The sequence below is a fragment of the Taudactylus pleione genome, unplaced genomic scaffold (genome assembly GCF_031769625.1).
Source record: "Taudactylus pleione unplaced genomic scaffold, aTauple2 ptg000251l, whole genome shotgun sequence".
Lineage (NCBI taxonomy): Eukaryota > Metazoa > Chordata > Amphibia > Anura > Myobatrachidae > Taudactylus > Taudactylus pleione.
The window spans coordinates 5,184,750-5,207,520 of NW_028284653.1; the positions used below are offsets into that span (position 1 = coordinate 5,184,750).

Here is a 22,771-nt window from a genome sequence, read left to right on the forward strand (position 1 = left end):
GAAGGTACGAATTTGCTGTTGATTCTGCGGCAGTGTCATGTTTTGTATGGCCTGGATTCTATCATTTGTGAGATGTCGTAACCCCTGGGTTAGGCAATGTCCCAAATATTTTACTCTGGGCTGGCACGGCTGTAACTTGTCCTTAGCCACTTTGTGTCCTGTTTGCGAGAGATGAAGTAACAAAAGTTTAGTATCATTCACACAGAACATAGCAATAAATCGTCCCCATATTGAATTAGAACTGATCCATTGGCAGGTTGAAAAGCTTGTAAACAGTCATGCAATGCCTGGGAGAAAATACTGGGGCTGTCTATGAAACCTTGGGGCAATCGTGTCCATGTATATTGCACACCTCTGTATGTAAATGCGAATAGGTACTGACAGTCAGGGTGGAGAGGCACAGAGAAGAAAGCAGAACAGAGGTCAATGACAGTGAAATGGGTTGCATTTGGTGGGATCTGCATCAGGATGACAGCTGGATTCGGCACTACAGGGAATTGGCTCTCTACTACCTTATTAACACCTCTAAGGTCTTGCACCAGCCTATAACCCCTCCCACCACTCTTCTTTACTGGAAAGATGGGACTGTTGGCTACACTAGCTGTACGAACTAAAATTCCCTGTTGCAATAATCGCTCGATTATTGGAAACACCCCTAGTTCTACTTCCTGTTTTAGTGGAGCTTGCCTACCGCTTTTTAAGTGTATCATTACCGGGCTTACGTCTGCCATTAATCCAGTGTCCTGTCCATCTTTTGTCCAAAGGGAATCTGGAATTTGGGACAACATTTCATCTACTTGTGATGGATTTTCTTTTAAAACTGTAGAGTGGTACATTATCCTTTGTGGGGTGTCTAACATATCCCGCACCTCGTATACCATTCTCTCTGGGATATCTAAATATACACCATCAGGGGTGCAATATATGACACATCCCATTTTACATAACAAGTCTCTGCCCAGCAGGTTAGTAGGAGCCGTGGCAGCCAGAAGAAAAGAATGTCTGGTATGCAACGGCCCAATACTAACTTCTGCGGGTCTGGTTAAAGGATAACGTTCCACTTTACCTGTCACACCCATTGTTGGTATTGTCTCGTTGGTCACCTGTAAATTAACGGGAGATTTCATCACTGACTTGGTCGCCCCTGTGTCTACAAGAAAAGGATATTTAGTACCAGCTACATCAACCATCAAGACCGGTTCTTCCCTAGTACTTCCCGTTAACCTGACTATCTGTAGACTACAGGTATGACCTGACCCCTAGCATTGGCTACCATTCTCCAATAAAGCATTTACGGCTACAATTGGAGCTGGTGCTTGCTGAACATTTGCTGATCTCTGTGCATATCCCTTATGGGGATATCCAGGTTTCCCTTGGTGTGGGGTCCATACTCTTTTTACTGTGCAGTTTCTACTTAAGTGTCTTGTTTGTTTGCAATTAAAACATGTCCGTGATTCAGGTGAAAGCATGTGTTGTTGTGAAGTTTGAGCAGAGGGCAAAGGTGGTGGATATGGGTAAGGATAGGGAGGGTAAGGATATTGTGGGGGAAAAGAAGTGGGTGGATATCCTGGGACCTGTGGTTGCATTGGGTTAGTGGGATAGAGTTGTGTTTGTTGTTGAGTGGGGTTAGTGAGAGCAACTTGTTCTGGCATGAGTGTGTGTGCAAGTGCAAGCGTGTCTGTTGGCTGTGATGTTAACGTCATTCTCTCCAGAGCTTGTATACTGACAGCCATTAATTTTTCGCTCTGGGTCTCCCTCTTTTTTGAGATGTTTTTGTCATGTTCTATGGCAGACTCTATGAGGTTATCTATTGTAAGTCCCCGCCAGCCAGGCTGTGAGGTCTGAGCCCGAGTTTTTAAATTCTCTTTTAACACATCCATTAATATCGTGACTATCATTCCCCTGTGGTGAATGCTATCTTTAATCTCTTCTATCCCAGTGTACTGGGTGATAGCCTGCAGAGCCCGGTCGCAATATTCTTCTGCAGTTTCAATCTCTTTTTGTTTGATTATGAAGATTTTTGTTCCAGTTAACTACTACTGGAAAATATACACCCAATTGAGTCACAATGCGGGAAATGTTACCTTGGTTTACTTGGTCTGTTAAGGGAATGTCGCCATCCAATACACAGTCCGTGATAAATTTTGTCACGTCGGTATTGTGTGGCAGGCAGGCCCTTAACACCACACACCAATCTTTATTAGTGGGCTCATGAGAACTACCCAAATTTCTCAAAAATCTTTGACATTTGGCTAGTTCCTTTTTGGGATTGGGGAAATCATTTATGATGGAATTCAGTTCTGCTCTTGTCCATGGACAATGCATTACTACTTCCCTCGTGGGCACTACACCGTTTGCATCTGCATTTCCATTTGGAACAGTTATTGTCCGAATGGGATGCAGACCGGCAGCGTTGCTACCTCTGACCTGGTTACCTGGCTGGGGGTTTAATCTGCTGCTGCTACGTATGGTATTAACAACTTCCTCAATGGGTGCCGAGTGTATTAACACTTCCCTTGCTGTTACCGATGGAGATGGCGGCACCACCCGTGATTGTGGTGATGCAGCATCTATCACTTGTACAGCATGGGAAATAGCAGACATTACAATAGGCTCATCTTCTACATCATAAACATTTTCTTTATGGTTACTTAAGAGGGGGTACAAATTACTTGTTAAATTTTTATTGGTATTTATGGTAACTGTACTTGCACCTCCATCCACATAAGGTGGGGGAGGTGAGCGTGAACTGCTGGCAATACTCTCCACAACGCTACTTTGCCGCCCGTGTGTGCTAATTTGCGGCTCGCCCGTATTGCAACTCAGCGTCGCAGATGTATTTTCTGGCAATGCGTTCGCAACGCTAGTTTGCGTCATTTGCACATTTTTAAGCCAAGCATCCCCTTCATGCTGCCATATTTTTAAACATTCAAAATACTTAATCTTTTTCTCTCGGGATCGCACCATACTGATGTGATCCTGGACATTATCTAACACATTTTTGTCAAAACTACCAATTCTGGGAAACGGTCTAACACTCTTTCTCGTCCTCCATTAGCAGCACATCATTGCTTAACATTTCTACCGTTTGCGTGGCTCCCATTTTGAGACAACTCCGACGCTTTTCAATAAAAATTTAAACTGGTGAAAGACAATCAAGATACTTTCACTTACCTGTGAACGATTTAAGTCGGCGGTGCCCACACACCTGGATAAGATTTCGTAAGGCCACTTCCACACCTAGATAAGTTTTGAAACAGGCAACTTCCAGACCCGGATAAGCTTTAGTAAGGTAACTTCCAAACCTATGAGAGTTTGTATGTCGGCCACTCTCACGCACCTCTATACAACAAAGACAACATGTACACCTGCTACTGTGTTTAGAACGGTAAAGCTGCTTACCGAGCGACTAGGCTAACCCTTGCACCTAGCCCTTAAGGATCATACGGTAATCTTAACTTTAGGGAATAAATTACCCCTACCAACAATACACACACTGTTACACACTTTTTCTCTGCGCAGAAAATAAACGTTTAACCCAGATATTGGTAGATAGAAAAAAATGTAAACCTCAATGGCTTTGTTCAAACAAATGGCAGCAGAACCGGAAGTGCATATACGCTATTGTGCGATCATCCGCATACACAATTATGCGACTACCACACAAGCGTATAATTACTTTTTTTTTTTTAACTGCGTACGCAAAAATGCGTTTTAGCTGCGTACGCAAATACTGCAGCACCCCTCTAAACACAAGGTTCTATCAACAGAGGAAAAACAAACTTTTTTTCCTCTGTTGTCCCTGGATTCTAATCAGCTCTTCCTCTACACAATAACCGGCAGTACGCTCTCAGCAACACTGTGGTAATGAAAGACTAATGCGTCTCCCAAAAGGCGCCTCCACCCTTTTGCTGAGAGAGGACTGACCGAGTGTTATCGTGTATCAGATAGTGTGATATCCTGGACGAGCCCCCACTGTTGAATTCGTCAATAAACCTTTTAATATATTCCTTCCTATAAACCTCTAAGATTCACCTGCCTAGAACCTCTAAGACAAAACCCTGCCTAAAACCTCTAAACAGAACGCTAATTGCGTACGCAGTTTAACCGCAAATAAAGACAGGAGTGGAATCTGTGGTTCCAATGCACAAGTATTATTCAGGTAAAAGTACAGTCAGTTACACACAATCTATACATACACAAGTTAGGCGTAAAAGGAAATAATACAGACCCAAGTACGGTTATACATACGCTGCATCTCTGGACCCAGAGATAGACTTCTGACTAGATATCCTCAGTTCACCCAAAATTCAGCATGAACTGGCAAACCAGTATTCGGACACATGTATTTATTCCCCCCCAGACTGAAACAGGACAAAGGGGGAACTTCCTGCTGATCTCATTGGTTCCCAGAGGAGAAGCATATGTAATGACACATTTAACAGGTTGTTTCAAATAGACTTTCCCTGCCTCTAACAGCCGGAGTCTTTCTGGTAACGCCTCCTGTAACATTCCATCAACTAAACATTTTGTTGCTTGTAAGTTCTGCGATCCGAAACTTGAGTTTGCATGATGAGATCTCTCCACCGATAACACCGGTATTCTGTAAAAAGCATACGCATCAGAATGAAACCAAACACACCTTGCTTATCATGTATAATACCTTAGATATTAAAAACCTCCTATTTCTTAGCATTTAAACTAACTTAACCAACTTGAATCATACAATTTGATGCCAATGGAACCTTGTGTGCGAATATGTAGTGTGTGAGTATTCAGGGTTTGATATAAGGACGCTAGTTATTAATGGGTGAGATTTAAGTGCATAATTTATCATACATGAAGTGAACATCCAGCAGTGTGGATGGATGAGGGTTGTAGTTCTACATGCCCTCTGTCAACAGACCCCCACCTGTTGTGTGTTCAAAGGAAAACAAAACCTCTTTTGTTCTCACAGACTCTTGTGTGAAATGCAAATGTATTACCACCTCAAGCTGTGGAATTTGGGGCCATCCTGTCTAGGATTCAGACAAATCCAATTGTGTAGATATTATATTACAATTGACACAACTATACTTTATCTGCATCCAGGGATTCCCAATTTGTATGTAAAAATACCCATTGTCTCTTCTTATTTACTTTTACTCAGAAAGCTTGTTTTTCCAGTTGCCCTTGGTAGGTTAACAAAAACATTGCCATCTGTTCTTAGCTCCTGAGTTATAACTTGAATTGACGCTGACCACAAAAATGGTGTCCTGCGATCTCATTTCCAAAATGGAGTCTTGCGGCCATTCGCAAGATGGCGTCGCCGCAATTAAATTTTAAACTGAACTTGTCTCAGCCAATTATTCAGCTTCGACATTCTTCAGAGGATGGAGGAGTAGCAAAAGGCCATTCAAGCCTATACATCCACCTATGACATAGGCAAAGGAGGGGGCATGCATCTGACTCAAGCACAGTGGAGAATGATTTCCGTGTTGTGCAAGGTTCTCCAGCCCTTCGAACTTGCCACACGTGAAGTCAGGGCCTGATTCAGAGCCAGACGCTCTGACCAGAGCGCTCACTCTGAATCAGGGCCCTCCTCCCTCAACTTGGAGCGGCCTCATGGATGCTCACATAGCTGTGGGTTACCACCCACAGCTATAGCGAGTGTCCATGATGATGGTCGCGATGGTCAAGACCATTGCGACCATCGGGCTTGCGACGAGACCCTGCGGTAGGGTCTCGGTGACCGCAAGCCCTGGAGTGATTTTGGCTCTATCAGAGCCAAAATCACTCCCACTGACATCACTACTGATGTCAGTGGGGCCGGACTCAGACGGTAGGCATTTCCATGGGAATGCCTCCGTCTGGCAGCCACGCCCCCGGCACGCCCACCAAAGGGGGCGTGCTGTCAATCAACATCAACAGCACACCCCCTTTGGTGCAAGACCCATAACGACGGCTTGGCCGTCGTTATTCGGGTCTCGCGCATGCGCACGACGGAGCTCCCTCCGCCGTGCGCATGTGCAATTCGGCACCATTGACCCGCTTGCGAGCGTCCTGTGGAATCTCACTGTAGCACATGTATTCTGCAAATTTAAGTGATCTATATAATACTATCTCCTCTATTGACTGATAACATTGATTCAAAGGAGATACAAGTCAGATCCTAGGTGCTATACATAAATAAAGCAGTGTCAAAGCAGCTACCCCGACCCTTAATTTCAGATAGTGCATCACTAAAGCATTCCATTCGCCCAATGTGACCTCAATGCCCAGCATAATACTGTCACTGTTTGCTGTTTTTCTCTTCACTTCAGTATTCCCCCACAGGCTGACCATACCCCACTAGCACAGTTCAGTACAGGGAGGGGGCGCTATGACATGCACTTTCTCCGGGCGCCTTGGTTCTACGCTACTCCTCTGGGAGTAGGTCTGCTTTAGTTGTGTAATTCACTGAAACAGAAATGATCCTGCAAGGCTCCTCTATCCATATTGGAACCCCATAGGTGCATTATTACATTGGTGAATGACATGGCTGCATCAGGATGTGATCTATGTGACTGCATCCTTCCTTCACTACTTGGTAAGATATTCATATTGTATCCTTTTACAGTTCAGGCGGCCTACGGACACATCAGTCTCCAACCACACAGACCAGATGCTCAGTGCCAGATTAAGGTCCACATGGGCCTGGAGCTGAAATTTATGAAGGGCCTATTGTGTTCCGTGACAGTCACGGCATTGTGACTAATGATGTTGGGGTGTTGCTTGCACAGGGGTGTGGCTACCATCTACCTTGAACCACCTCAATATCCCTTCCCATCCCGACACCATTCACATGCATGTAGGCATTAATTACGCTGGTATTCATATAGAAGATTGCAAAGGACAGCTCTCTCAGTAAGAGCGGTCTTTTGCGAATGAGGGACTGCTAAGGTCTATGACCCAGGAGTCCCTATGGCGTCCTTCTTTGCATGTGCAGAAGGACGCATGCACCGCGGGGGAGTTCTGGAAGGGATCCAATAGATATGAGAAATGTGGTCAAACCCCGAAAACTGCATTTTCTGCGATTTGACCTCGTTTTTTATTTTGCTGCATCCTGCCCCCGGTCTCCCCAGTCTCCACCCTTCCCTGCTGACCTTCTCCTCCCCCCTCTGTTGGAGCGCTGTGCTCTCTCAGGATGCTATTAGGGCCACATCCTAATGTCTGTTAGGGGTGGCCCTAATAGCAGACCAATCAGAAAAGGGGTCTAGGATTAGTGGCACGGCCGGAGAGAAGAGATAAGCTTTATACCCCTACGCTGGACAGGAAAAAATAGAAAACATTGCCGTCTACTCTGCGGTGACAAAACCATCGACCATTTGGTGGTTATCCATCCCTCATAAATACTGTATACTCCTATCACCTTGTCGGTCATTCCTGGGGGTTTATGAAATACTGGGGGATGCGAGCTGCAGCCATTATGGGAACCTCTGCAAGTCTTCCTGTATTATTAAAGCAGCAATCATTTTAAAGGCAAAACTGGTTTTGCCTTTAAAATGATTGCTGCTTTAAAAATGAATTCCGTATGATTTATGTGGCCAGCGGTTCAAATCCCGACAGCGTGAGCCCGGCAGGGGTGAAAATCCAGATCATCCAAGGTAAGTATGTTCTAACCTATTCTACCCCCTAACCCTAACTCTCCCTTAGGGGTGCCTAACCCTAACCTCCCCCCCAAGTGCCTAACCCTAATCACCACTCTAAGTGCCTAAACCTAACCCCCCCTTCCCCGCTGCCTAAACCTAAGTCCCCTGGGGGGTGCCTAATCCTAACCTCCCCCCAGGGGTGCCTATCCCTAACCCTCCCTTCCCCTAACCTAAACCTAACCTCCCAGGGGGTGCCTAACCCTAAGTCCCCCCAGGAACCCTAAACCTAACCTTCCCCGCGCCTGGCGCTCGGCTTCCCTTCGATCAGTAAGCCGGGTGTCGGGCTCCTGGTGTAGGGAAAATGACAGGCGTCAGGATTTTGATGCCTGTCATTTAACCCTTGCTGGGATTTGTCGGGAAGCCGATGGTCGGGATTCCATCCATCGGCTTCCCGACTGCTTCCCTTTAAAAATACGGGCAGAATGGCAGGAGTTCCTGTTGGGGCTGCAGCTCGCATCTTATTACATAATTCCCCAGGTCTCCTCTAGGTATGCTTGACCTGGCTGCGTTGGATAACACATACACACTGTATTTTAAGCCTGGACTTGGGTTTCCAGTAGCAGATCCACAAAAAAATAGGAGCATTTTTATATAATATATATATATATATATATATATATATATATATAAATAAAAAAAACAACAACATAATAAAGCATTTCTTTATGTTGTCCAGTATCACTCTTAGGGGACAATTCAATTATATGCGAGGGAGGCAAGTTGCTGTCACAATGGTGTAGATACACTGTCAACAGCAGCCATAAATTGTTCCTCTTGCAGCCTGATCTCAAAACTGGCCTCCCTGATTTTTTGTACGCAGCCCTGTGTGTTGCGGCATACTGCTCAGACTTGCGGGAGTGAGTTTTTTTAATCAGCCCCTTAGAATAAAAATGTACTAATCACTTGCTTCAGTTGCTCAATAAAAGCAATTACACTCATAAGCTTGCACTTACCTGCCATCTTCAAGTACAGTAATATTGCGGTGAACACGACTGTCACTCCATTCATCCACTGTGCTTCCGATCGGCCACTGGCAGGACAACTTCAGCATAAGAGAAAGAGAAAGTGTAAGGTGGGAAAAAGGGGTGGAAGAAGAAGGTGAAGGAAAAGAAAAAAGTATAAGGGGTACAGGAGGATAATGTGTGGTGGGGCATGTGGCAGAAGATGGTTGGGAGAGATAGATACAATAATGGGGCAAAGCAGAAAGGTGAGCACAAACAGGGCAAGTGCAGAGAATCTGAAAAAGAGCAGAGGGGCTGGCACAGACAAAGAAATGGCAGAGATGCAAGGACAGATGGGATGGGCAGAGTGGCAGGTACAGATATGAGAGGAGCAGAATGTCTGGCACAGATATGAGAAGAACATAATGGCTGGCACAGACATGAGAAAAGCAGATAGGCTGGCACAAACAAGTATCGGCAGAAGCTGATGTAGTCAGTAGAAGGGTTTAGAGGTGGGCACCCTATACAGGTAAGGGCAGGGAGACTGTTGCTGAAGGGTACCTAGCATTAAGGCTAGTACAGCCAGGATAGGACCATAATGGCTGGTTCAGACAGAACAGCAGAACGAATGGTCAGAGAGGTTGGTGCAGACAGGAGAAGTGCAGAGAGAGTGGCACAGGCAAGAAAAGGTAGAGAGGCTATCATATGCAAGAAAAGGGCAGAGAGGCTGGCATATGCAGGAGAGTGGAAGAGGCTGGCATATGCAGGAAAAAGGTAAAGGCTGGCATATGCAGGAAAATGGCAATGGGACTACAGTAGCATAGGCTTGAAAGGGGCAGTGAGGTTGGCTTAGTCAGGCAAAGTAAGAAGGGCAAGCATAAGCAGGGGAAAGGCAGAGAGACTGGCATAGTCAGGAAAAGGGTAGATAGGCTGGCATAAACAGAAAAGGGGCAGGAGGCTGGCATAGACAGGAAAAGGGCAGGAGGCTGGCATAGGCTTGAAAAGGGCAGGAGGCTGGCATAAACAAGAAAAGGGCAGGAGGCTGGCATAGGTAGGAAATTTGCCGAGGGTCTAACATATGCTGGAAAGGAGCAGAGGGTCTGACATATCCTGGAAAGGGGCAGAGGGGCTGGCATTGGCTGGAAAAGGGCAGAGGGGCTGGCACAGTAGGATAGAGAGGGGAAGGAAGTTACAGATATATACTTACCTTTGCCTTGTTCCATGTGCAGGGGAGCACAGAATTGTCCTTAGACGCTGCGAGCCAGAGCAGGAGAGGAGGTGGGGGTCATAAAAACCCCCGCAGAACTCCCTCTGCAGCTGAAGAGCTCCAGAAGCATAGTGGGCAGTGGATGTCAGCGCAACACATGGCAAAAAGTAGCCAGTACTTAGAGTACTTTCATTATACACTACAAAAAAAGACCCCAAAAAAATCTGAATATCGTCCCCTGGTGACTGCCGGGTGCACCTCCAGGCTCCAGCTAATTATACAAAGTTCTTTACAGCTGTACAGCACAGTCTGGGACGTAGCAGACAGCTAATGCATTGGCCAAATGCTGCAAATGAATGAAGCAGCATGTGGCCGCATCGAAAACCACTTAACTGGCTGAACACTGTCCTAAATCATTTACAAGAAACCCGGTCCTGTCTGCTTCCAGGCATGGGCCTATTTTCATGGAAGGGCTTGGAGCTGAAGCTCCACCCGCCCTATTGTTAATCCGGCCCTGCAAATGCTGGCCCAAAAAGCTTTGCATGGGTCTAGGCTGGAAGGTGCATGCCATCAAGACCAGTCCTGCCATGAAGGTGCAAGATACCTCCAATTAATGTATACAGTAAATCAAGAACCAATCTTTACCATCAGGGGCATTTCAAGAGAGGAAGGGGCCCGTGTGCAGACTCATAGCCTGATTCAGACCCAGACGCTAAGCCGCGAACGCACGCTATGGCCAATAGTCGCCCGTCTGCGCATGCGTATGCGGCAATATGTGCATGCGCGAGTCATTCACTGTGCTCGGGAGGTGTGCGCCCGACTGGACACTACTTTGAGTGACAGTGCCGTTTGTGGGTGGTAACAGGGGAAGGTGCTTGTGAATGGGGGAGTGGTGCTGAGAACGCAGGCGTGTCTGGGCGACAGAACAGAGTTTTATAGGTGTGCATAATTAGCATGGAAGTGTCATTGTACACGTCACTTGGTTGTATTTCAGCCTGCAGTGATCGCAGTGCTTGCTGTGGGGTAGGGTCTACCTCAAGCGCTGTGTGCTGCTCTGATGGCTGTTGATGGTTATGGTTAATCATGCACTTCCTGGAGATGACGTGTGCTAAAAAAGAAAAGTGTCCGTCTTTATACCGGCGTGCTCTCACTCTGCCGTCGCTCTCTAAGACATAGCGGGCGTCCTTACACCAGTCAGTGCGAATTTGCATACCCGGCAAGGTCCAGAGTTGCGAAGAGGGATCCTAGTGGATCCCACCGCTTCCTCTGCACTGTGTACCCTGCACCCTTGTGCATGCGTGAACTGAGGACAAGCACGGCATCTGTAAGTAACACTGCTACTTTGGTAGCATTGTTAGGGATTGTGGGAGCAGCTGCTTTACTGAATTACTCCAGTATTTAAGTATCCGCCTCCACAACTCACGGTCCTCTATGATCTATAGGCCCCTCAGTCTGGTCTGGCGTGCTGCCTGTTAAATTACACATACAGTGGCTAGTAAAATTATATTATATACTGTGGTCATGATTTAATCTATTGGCTGGAAGGGGAGAGTTTCAGGCAACTGGAATCAAGGGCATTGAAACAAGTTTATGTTGGGGGAGGCAACATAAAATCATTTTGGCGCCGCCCCTATCCCCCCCTCTCCCCTTTCTTCCCCTCAACCCCTCCTCTCTCCTCCATCTTCCCTAAGCGGCGCCCACAGACTGTCAGGGGCTGTACTTTATAGTAATAGGCTGCACAGCCCCAGCACTGCATAGAGGAGGAAGTGTAAGTGCGGTGTTTAAACTTAAAGACCACACATTACACCTCCTCCTCCATGCAGTGCGGGGGCTGTCAGAGCCGGATTAAGGGGGGGGCATAGGAGGCTAGTACCCCCGGGCCCCCCTTTCTTAGGGGGCCCCCTTCCCAGCCATACTCAGAGGTACCTTGAGCGAGTACTTGCACTGCTGTCCGATGGGACACACTCCTTTTCACACCGGCTGGGGACTGTCACTGCGCTGCCTGCGGTGCTTGAGCGGCACTGCTGCGCATGCGTGGCAGGTGGCAGCTCCTCAGAGCAGAGCTCTCTGACTTGAATCTATCATGTAACCAGGGCTGGATGTGACTTTTCTGCCTTCCACTCAGCTCCCAATCACAGCGAGCTCCTGAGCACCGCTGATGGTTAGGTTGGATAGATTCTACTATCAACCCACTGCGGATGCCAGTTCCTCTGTTTCTACCCTGCAGAGACTGTGACTCGCACGCAGCAGCCCCTGCAAGTTAGCAGCCAGTGTCGGTGGGAGACTGTACATTACACAATGCCATTGCTATTGACTTCAGGAGGTGAGTAGTGTGGGCACCATGCTCCACTGTCTGTCTGGGAGGCGGATTTCCCTCCAGGGTAATGGCTGCAGCATTATGCGCTACCTACAATATGTTCCATAAGTCTTCTCCTGTCTCTCAATGAGGTATGTGCTGCTGAATTTCCAATATCATAGAAACCGACCTGATTGGCTACAAGGTAAAAGATAATGTATTTAGCTGCAATCAGTGTGCATGACTTTTCATGTACAGTGTGTGTGTGTGTGTGTGTGTGTATATATAATTATAATTATATATATATATATATATATATATATATATATATAAATATATATATAATTTATAGGAACCCTCCCCTTCCTGTGTTTGCCACAGGTCCAAGGACGATTCTACTCCTTTCCAGCCTCAGCTGCCAGCAGCAGCTCTCCCAGCAGCAACATGACAAAATGGCACGCTGCTGCTGGTGATGGAGCCTGGAGGAGGTTTCCAAGTCTGCCCCCAGTGCAGGTAGCACCTGCCTGCGCTGCTGCCTCATGAAAGTGTTTGGGGGAGGAGGCACACAGCAGGCAAAGCCAGGGGGCAGTGCTGAGAAGAGGGGGAGGGCCCCTCTGTATTAAATGCCCCGGGCCCCCCAAGGGCTTAATCCGGCCCTGGGGGCTGTGCAGCCATTGCTATAAAGCACAGCCCTGATAGTCCGTGGCTGCCGCTCCTTTGAAATGTTTTGGGGGGGCCAAAAAGCAAAAAAAAACCTTGCCCCCCAACCCCACCACCCCTTTGCGTTCCAACGCCCATCACTGGATCCCACACACATATACACACACACACACCTGTGTTTGCCAATGAAAATGTATATTTTACTATATTTAGTGTTGCCCAAAAGCTAAAACTGCACAGTATACAGTATCTTCTAGGCATCCAAACTCCCCTATACCTTTTATTTATTATTTCATTTATTTAGAGATATATATAGCGCACATTATATACCCAGACTACGAAAGTTTGTAGATTTTTTTTTTTATTCATTTCTGCATATAGAAAACACCTAAAGGATATATAAAGAATATACTTTTTATGTCAGTTATCCTTAGCTGGCAGTTAGAAACCACATAGTACCGTTCAGGCACATTCTGCCATGTCAACACTAGGCTTATACAGTATAAACAACATTGTTATGTTCTTCATGAAGGATTTCGCAATAACTAGAGATAATAGATTTATATACTATACAGCTAAACCACAATTTAGTACTGGGAAATTCCCAGATATTAAGAATATGAGATGTCATTAGTGGGTGAATTATTAAAAGAAATGAGGAGAATACAACTAGAGCAATGACCAGATTAATCATTATTACATGCAGCCATCAGTTTTTCACATCATATTTACATGTTTTCATTTAAACCAGTTTCCCATAGCTAAATGTGTGTCACTTGGAACAGATTTCATGTTCGAGGAATTTGAGGCTCTAAAGGGGTTTTTTTCTACCTAGTGTTTGGCTGTTATCTGTTTTTTTCTGTGTTCATTGTTTGTGTCCTGACAAGATAAATAACATCCAGCCCTCAGGTAAGACATTTAACTGAATGTAGAAATCTAAATATTCACCCTCATTCACTCATAGGGGTTTATTTGCTAAAGTGCGGCTTTTTAGAAGTGGACATGTTGCCCTTAGCAACCAGTTTCTACTTAACATTTATCTAGCACCTTCTAGAAGATATCTGATTGGTTGCTATGGGCAACATCTCCACTTCTAAAACTCGCACTTTAGTAAATTTACCCCTATATGTCCATTGTTTGTGCACATTACTGTATTATCATATTCTGATTAACCATCTCATGACCATATAGTTTTGGAACATTCATTACCAAATCAATTTTCTGTTTAGACTTCTGTCAGGTCTAATTTATTTATTTATTTTAATTAATCAAGACCGATCAGCTATCTTTTCCTAGCAGAGAGTTACTAAATAGGTGTACTTAACATTAGAATAAGTGATATAGGGGTCTATTTACTAAGCAGTGTTAAGGCCCCCATACACGGCACGATATACATGCCAATCCAACGGATCGGCACGATATAGGTGCTATATCGTGCCGTGTATGGGCACGATATCGTACCTGATCGTGCTGCGCGCTCCCGCAGGGTCGTACATCGCATCCCCAGGTGTTCCTGCAAAACCGTCTGATCTGGGATGCGATGTACGATCCCATTCAGATGAAGGAGGGGGAAGCTGGCATATCGTGCGGTCTGCGGGGATCGTACGACTGACGGATCGGCAGTCGCCCTACACGGTGCATCGCACCGTGTATGACCACCTTTAGGAGACAGAGTGAAAAGTGATAAGAAAGTGATAAGGTGTCAGCCTGTGAGATGACAGTTGGGAGCTGATTGGCTGTGTTTGAAAAATGACAGTTGGGAGCTGATTGGCTGACACCTTATCACTTTCTTATCACTTTTCACTCTGTCTCTTAACACTGCTTAGTAAATAGACCCCATATTATTTTGACTGACTATATGAAAGCATTACATGGGTCTAATACTCCTTGGTGACCTTTAAAACGTTTGCTATATTACAGTAGTTCTCTAATTTAAAGCCTATTTCAGAATGTCTTTATTTCTGAAAACTGATTGTGTGTAATGCTGTGTTTCATGATTTTTTTATTTTTGTTTTTTTTGTTTTCCTGTCTAGATTTTGACATTTTCACTTATGACCAGACACAACATCACCAGGCTGAAAGTATACATCTAAGGCAGTGATCTTATGCTATCATGAAGCAATAGGATAGTTTAGTCTGTTAGCTAGGAGATTCTGTGCTATTTATATATACTCAAATGCAAAAACCAGAGGGCACTATACAGAAGATATATTTAATTATAAGAGAGATAAAATCATATGATAAGATCAGTAGGTCATCTTTACTGTGTCTACAAGTCCTTTCCACCAAGATCCCCCAAGGTGTAGAATTGTGAAGGTTGATACATCTGGGATGTTCCCAAAAGTACCCTCTCACCAAAGACTGACAACTGGTAAGACTGTTCCAGAGGAAAAGGCTGGGTGTGTGGAGTGAATGTAAACATCCTGAGACTGTAGGCTTGGAACCTGGAGACTAGCACACTGTGCCAGGAAGATTCCCGCCTTATAAAAGACTTGATAAAAATGTGATCAGATGTTTTAGATGTGGTGGCTTGGGCCGTGTTGCTGCTAATTGTCCACTTACCTAAGAACTGTTGATATTAAAATGAACCTCTATATACCCCTGCCTGTACCTTCTAAAATCCTTCCTATAAACCTCTAAGGATGACGCTAATTTGCATACGCAGTCATACAATAAATAGAGACTCCAGACTCAGAACATGTGGTTCCGAAGCATAAAGTATTATTCAAGTAAAAGTACAGTCAGTTACACGCTTTGATCTGTGTATAATAAGCGCAAATAAATACAATGAGAGAGACAGAGAGAGAGACAGAGAGACAGAGAGAGAGACACAAAGAGAGAGAGAGAGACACAAAGAGAGAGAGAGGCACACAGAGAGAGAGAGAGAGAGAGGCACACACACACAGAGAGAGGCACACACACAGAGAGAGAGAGAGGCACACACACAGAGAGAGAGAGGCACACACACAGAGAGAGAGAGGCACACACAGAGAGAGAGAGGGGCACAGAGAGAGAGAGAGAGAGAGGCACACAGAGAGAGAGAGAGGCACACACAGAGAGAGAGAGAGGCACACACAGAGAGAGAGACACATACACAGAGAGGCACACACACAGAGAGAGAGACACACACACAGAGAGAGAGAGGCACACAGAGAGAGAGAGAGAGAGGCCCACACACACAGAGAGAGAGGCACACACAGAGAGAGAGAGAGGCACACAGAGAGAGAGAGAGGCCCACACACAGAGAGAGAGGCACACAGAGAGAGAGAGAGAGAGAGAGAGAGACACACACACACAGTGAGAGAGAGGCACACACAGAGAGAGAGGCACACACACAGAGAGAGAGACACACACAGAGAGAGAGGCACACACACACAGAGAGAAACACACAGAGAGAGAGAGACACACAGAGAGAGAGAGAGAGAGAGAGACACAATTTAGGCGCAAAAGGAAATTATACAGACCCCAAGTACAGTATGCAGGTGCTTCCGGACCCGGAGATAGGCATCAGCAAGAGACCCTTAGTCATACAGCGTTCAGCATGAAGACCAGCCTTCATGCACTCATATTTAAACCCCCCCAGAATAAAAGGACAATAGGGAAGTCTGTTGCTGATATCATTGGTTCCCAGAGGTGAAGCATATGTTACAGCACATTTAACAGGCTGGTTCAAATAGACTCTCCCTGCCTCTAACAGCTGGGGATCTTTCTAATCACGCCCTCTGTAACATCCTAACAGTTGTTAATAAAATAAAACATTTTGTTGCTTGTAGGTTCTGTGATCCATAACTTGAGTTTGCATGATGTGATCTCTCCACCGATAACACCGGAATGCTGTAAAAAACATACGCATCAGAACAAAACCAAACACAACTTGCTTATCATGTATAATACCTTAGTTATCAAATATCTTTATTTCTCAGCATTTAAACTAACTGAACCAACTTAAATCATATACTTTAAAGCTTATTAAACCTTATGTGTGAATATGTAATGTGTGAGTATTCAGGGTTTGATATAAGGACGTATTAATGTGTGTATGAAGATGGGTGTGCTTGACTCTAACATCTTAGCAGCGTGACATGCTGGGCCAGATAGTTCTACATGTCCTCTGCTTTCCTGTGTTCAAAGGAAAGAAAACTCTTTATTCTCCTGGTCTCTTGTGTGAAAATGCAAAATATCCCAGCTACAAGAGACAGACCTAAGGTGACACTCTAGCCTTTGAAATCATGTCATTGCAGGAAGCTTGCTAATGTATTCTAGCCAGACCACCCGTAGTGGGCAAACACTATGCAGGAAGCTTATCTACACAAGCCAGTTGTCACCTGGCCACTTGCTCTAATGCAATACTGTAAAGCCATTTCTGGAATATATCCTTTATAATACATAGAGTAATGAAATAGGCTTTTGGTGAATCGCCGTAACCTTTGGTGATGGTCACAGATGCATTCGCATGATGCTAATGGTATTATCGCCACATGTACTAAACTGTGAGTTTATCTAAAATGGTGCTTAGGCGGCCATTTCGCAAAATGGCGTCTTGCGGCCAGTCGCAAGATGGTGTCGCTGCGATTCAATTTTAAACTGATCTTGTTTCAGCCAATAATCCAGCATCGACAGAACTTATGTAATATGATACTGCTTAAGTCAATCGCAGAGTATCTTTCTTTGCTCAGCTAGCCTGCACTGCAGACAGGCTGACCCAGATAAACAAATGTGTATAATCACTGTAGAAGGCAAACAGGTAAAGGCTCTGGTAGATTCTAGTAGGCTGGTTACCCTGTAAAAATTGAGTTGGTGAAGCCCTCAAAAGGCAGGGTAGAACTGTATGTATAACCTGCATCCATAGGGATACTCAGTATTCTCACTGTGGGATTGATTCCTTATTTAATATTTGTTGCTATATTGGGAGAGATTTTCCCCACTACTGGAAGCTGTGGGAAACCCAACTTGTTAAAAAAGCAGTCAACCCAGACCCCTTTTTTTAATATTACTAATACAGTGGCAGTGGTTGTACTCCAATTTGCAAACATGGTTGGGGGTCAGAGTGTGATGAGAGCAGAAGTGTGGCACAGAATGATGTACCCCTTGCTGAAGTAGAAAATATTTTTGAACCAGTTGACTGTATGTCTGATCTTGAATAAAGAAAAGAGATCTTTTCCTTTGCGCAGTTAAACCACCCTACTCTGGTAAAACCTAGAGAAAATATAAAGGTGGTTGATGGAAAAACCAGAAGTGCCTGATAGTAGATTATCATACTCTCACTTGGCGGTATGTCAAGATTTGTTGTAACAAGCAAGAAAAAGATATTGTGGAACAATTAATAGTTCCAAAGGCATATAGAAGAATGGTGTTAGACCTGGCCCATGGTCATATAACTGTGGGACATCTAGGGATAGCAAAAACCACTGAGAGAATGTTACAGCGGGTTTTCTGGAATACTGTGCATCTTGCCCTGAGTGTCAGTACCATATTCCCTGGCTACATTATAGAAGTCTACTTTTCCCATTACCCATTATTGAGGTCCCATTTGAGAGAATAGCTATGGATTTGGTTGGACCTTTAATAAAGTCTGCTTGGGGTCATCAGTGTATTTTAGTAGTAATGGATTACTCTACCAGATACCCAGAAGCGATAACATTGTGCAGAACTTCAACAAAGACAACTACTAGGGTACTAGTACATATCTTTAGCAGAGTGAAAATAACTAAGGAAACACTAACTGACTAGGCTATTTCATTTTATATCAAAAACATGTAAGAGTTGTGCCGCCTGTTTAAAATTTCTTAGCTAAGGAACTCACCTTCAGACTGAAGGTTTAGAGGAAAGGTTTAACAAAACATTAAAGCATATATATATATATATATATGAACATCTTCTAGTTCAATGGTTCCGTTTTAATAACTTTCTTCAGGAACAAGATATAATGCTATCATGCAAGGAGAACAGCTTACCTTTATAGTGGCTAACACCAAAGTGTTGAGTTGATAGACAGCACATGCAAATGGGACCATGCGACGGGGACCATGCGATTTGCATCTTGTTGCGGATGTGATGTGGTAACCTGTCAGCAGTCTATAAATAAATACAGCCCATATTATAGAAAATATAATACACAAATTGACTGCATATAATGAGTATATATTCAAATGGGGCTACCAGGGGCCGGGAGACCCGGTGACAGGGTCCCCCGGCTGTGGTTACAATGAGTCTGGTGCTTTTTATGGAAAATACAGGGGACCAATATTCATTTTGTCCCCTGTATTTCCTCAACCAGGATTGACTCACTGAGTCCTATGCTCGTTGATGAAAATATAGGAGAACCCTACAATTTTTTCCCCTGTATTTTCACAACCAGGACTGGCTCAGAAAAGCCCAGTGCTGGTTGTGCTTTTAGGGGGGACCCCACATTATTTTTAATTTTTTTAAAACATTTTACTATTTTTTTAACACAGAAGTATGCACGGATCTCACGGCTCTGTGCATGTTTCTGTGTAACTTGGACCTGCTCAGGCTATACTCACTAGCCTGAAGCAGGTCTGTTATTTTTCATGTTTTAGGTCAGTAATATTGTGCGAGTTAAAAACTTGCACTCTATTACATTGGCCAAGTTGTATCCTCACAATGACAAAACACCTGGATGCGAGTTTTGCCAATCAAGTTGCGGGGGTGTGAGAAACATGCGAGTTTGCATGTTCTCGCACCCTATTACATAGGGTGAGTTCTAAAAATATGCAAGTATAGCTCTATACCTGCACATTTTGTATACTCAGACTCTATTACATTTGGCCCTTAGTTTCTGAAAGTGAAAATAAATCTGTTAATACTTAATTTAATGTATTTTGTATCTTGTATTTTTCAAAATGCAAATGTAAAGCAGTTATCATAGAAAAGTGCTATATTATTATTAATATTATTATTATTATTATTGCAATTGTGTCTGTGACATGCTGTTGACGTACAATTAACCAGGACCATATGCTGCTTTTGTCAATCAGATCTTGCATTATTTTATGCTTTACATACTGTATAGTCTACTTGCTGCTTTATTTAGTGAATAAAATAGCTGCATTTTGGGGTGCAATTGCGGGAAACTCTGTTTTAACAGTACTTTTTGGTATCACATTTCTCACTTCCTCAGTGTTTTCATCACAGTCCTTGTACAGTGGAAAACACAAAAACCCCAAAGAAATAGGGTTCTGATCCTACTCCTCAATTGTAAAGGGCTTTTAGTAAGAACTCCAGCTGAAGTATCATTATTGCTCCATAGAAACAAGGACACATATTTGCCTGCAGGGTGTCAGGGTTCAGCCTAGGATCGGCTATCTCTTACCTCCGTGCCAGCTTCCCCTGTCTTCCTTGTGGTCAGACGCCTGGTGCAGTGAGGGGTGAGATGCTGAGTATTCTACCTTAGGTGCTTTTGCGGACCCATGGTCGGCTGTGTGTTTTGGGGATCGGAGTTCTCATCATGGGCGCCGCCATGACAGTTCCTCTCATGTGACAGTCCTCCTAACCAATGGTAGCATGATCTCAGTCAGCTGATGCTGTGCTCCAATAATCTGCTACCCCTGGGTATAAATCCACCCCCAGAACTTCAGGAAGATGCTGTTCAACTTTGTTATTCCAAGTGCCTGTGTTACTCCCACGGCTGCTCTGTGCTAAATCCTTCAGCGTGTTGCTTCAGCCTGCTCACAGTTTCCCAGTTTCCTGTATTAGCTTCCATGCTAAACCTTACTCTGAGACTTTAGCTTTCTCACAGACCTTCAGTGTTTCATGTCCCTTCCCTGTGTGTCTTTGTATATGTGCTGCTAATTCTATTGCAGCTTTCCTGTGGCTATTACCCTGTATCACTGAAGTGTCAGATTACCTGCTGGTATTAATTAGCTCACAGCTGGACCCCCCAGCATATGTCTGTGTCACTCTGCTCTGTGTCTTGTCCGTCCAAATCTGCACTTGCAGTTAGCACTCTCCCAGTGTATGCCTATCTTCTCTATATGTCTTGTCTGTGCAATCTGCACCTGCATATATAATTATTCCCAGTATTTTGCCTTTGCCCAGTACCAGCATTTCTAGCTCTCCCAGTATTTGGCCTTTGCCCAGTACCAGCATTTCTAGCTCTCCCAGTATTTGGCCTTTGTCCAGTACCACATTTCTAGCTTTCCCAATATATTCCTTGAGTCCACTCTACTCTTGTATGTGCAATCCCCAATATATGTTTGTGTTTTCCTGCATATTTAGCAAACTCCAGTACCTGCCTGTGTCCACATCTCCCTGAGCTGCTGAGCTAGTCAGCTCCTGGATTTCTTAGTGATTCTTAGTACATTCTCAGTAATCTCATGCAAGCCGGTGATCAGGATTTCTAATTGTGTTCCAGTGTATCTCCAGTGTTCTAGCAATAACTTAACGTAATATAGTTTCCGGTCTTCTGCCATTCCCAGGTACCTGTCCAGAGGGCCGCGACCTGCTCACTTGGTGCAGCGGAAAACCAAATCCCAATTGGAGGGGTCACTGGAGAAAACCACCAAGTGAGTTAGACTCCGTGCCTCTGGGCAGGTCTAGCCAAACCTGGGTTTGGCCGCAAATAGGAGACCTAGCCACAGTCACTCCGATAGTCACCTGAACCCCCCGGCTCACCGTCCTCCACAGAGGATCACTTTCACCGGATTGTGACACAGGGTTTATTGATGATTTATGTTGACTATATACACAATATTTTAAATGCCAACATTGCTCTATAGCAGGGGTGGGGGACCTTTTTTCTGCCAAGGGCCATTTTGATATATATAACATTATTCACGGGCCCAGTGCAGGCCACACCCCCTCCGTGTGATGTCATACTGGGACGGGGCCACAATCGCCAGTGATTACAGCAATGCCTGGAGCATCCTGAGGATGCTCCAGGGAGCTGTAAAGGGCAGTGGTGTGAATGTCTGAAGGGTCATAAGGATGCTCTAGGCACTGCTGCATAGATTCTGGGTGCAGGGTGCCATTATAGGCACCCTGCCATCCAGATGAGGCTAGCAGAAAAAAGCTCAGAGGGCCAGACCAAATGATTCCGGGGCCTTATATGGCCCCTGGGCCTGAGGTTCCCCATCCCTGCTCTATAGTGTGGCTTTTGTTGCTCCAAAATGATCCGAAATCATGATCAACAATCAACATACTGTATTCTTTTTATATTATTATTCATGAACATTTTTGGAAATGCTACTATGATTTTACCAATATGTATGAAGTTACTGCCATCACTAGACTGTCCAAACTCCTGGAATTCCAGTGAGGTCATCTATCTACACCTATTGTACTCATTCATATATACACACACATCACAAGCAGTCTTAAAATTAAACATAATAGAGAGATTACATATCTGTGTCAAGAAAGCATTTTTCATTCTCTTGTATTGACTAACAAAGTTTACATTACATACTTTTATATAATGAATCATTATACTCTTTGTTAAATCGCCTTGTCTATGCAGGACCTTATGTTATGAAGAGTGCTAATAGTATTTTCATGCTTTCATAATCCTCCATTGTTTTTATTACAGGTTTAGAAGAGAAGATTTATGACCTGAACAAAGCTAATGAAAATAAGGCCAATCAATTACTACAACTGGAGGAGAAAGTCATAGAGCTTAAGGACTACATATTTAATGAAGAATCTAGACAGGCTACCTGTAGGGCTTAGTTTTCTCTTACTTTATAGTTACATATTGTATGATTTAATTTGCTTGTTTGTGTCTCAATAAATTTATTTTAAACAATATCTTCCATTTTGTCTAATATTGTGTGGCAATTGATTAAAAAACATTTTTTTTTTAAATGTCACATATATATGATCTCAGCCATGAGGTTATAAAGCATAACCCAGATTCTGTGATCTTAAACTTTTAATATTCTGTTTCATAATGTATCATTTACTTTGTATAGCTCAGTGGTTCCCGACACTTGCAAGGGTGCCATGGGTTGGTGGTTCAGGACTAAATCAATTATATATG

General features: G+C 44.3%; 1 protein-coding gene across 2 annotated transcripts in view; it reads left to right on the forward strand.

Moving 5' to 3' along the window:
• LAMB4 (laminin subunit beta 4) overlaps window positions 1–22,539 on the forward strand; it is a 269,670-nt gene extending 247,131 nt beyond the window's left edge. For both annotated transcript variants that reach the window (XM_088480192.1, XM_088480193.1), the window contains one exon: window positions 22,322–22,539. In XM_088480192.1, coding sequence (XP_088336318.1) covers window positions 22,322–22,461 — 140 coding nt within the window. In that variant the 3' untranslated portion in view covers window positions 22,462–22,539. The remainder of the gene's footprint in view (window positions 1–22,321) is intronic.
• Window positions 22,540–22,771: the final 232 nt, after the last annotated feature.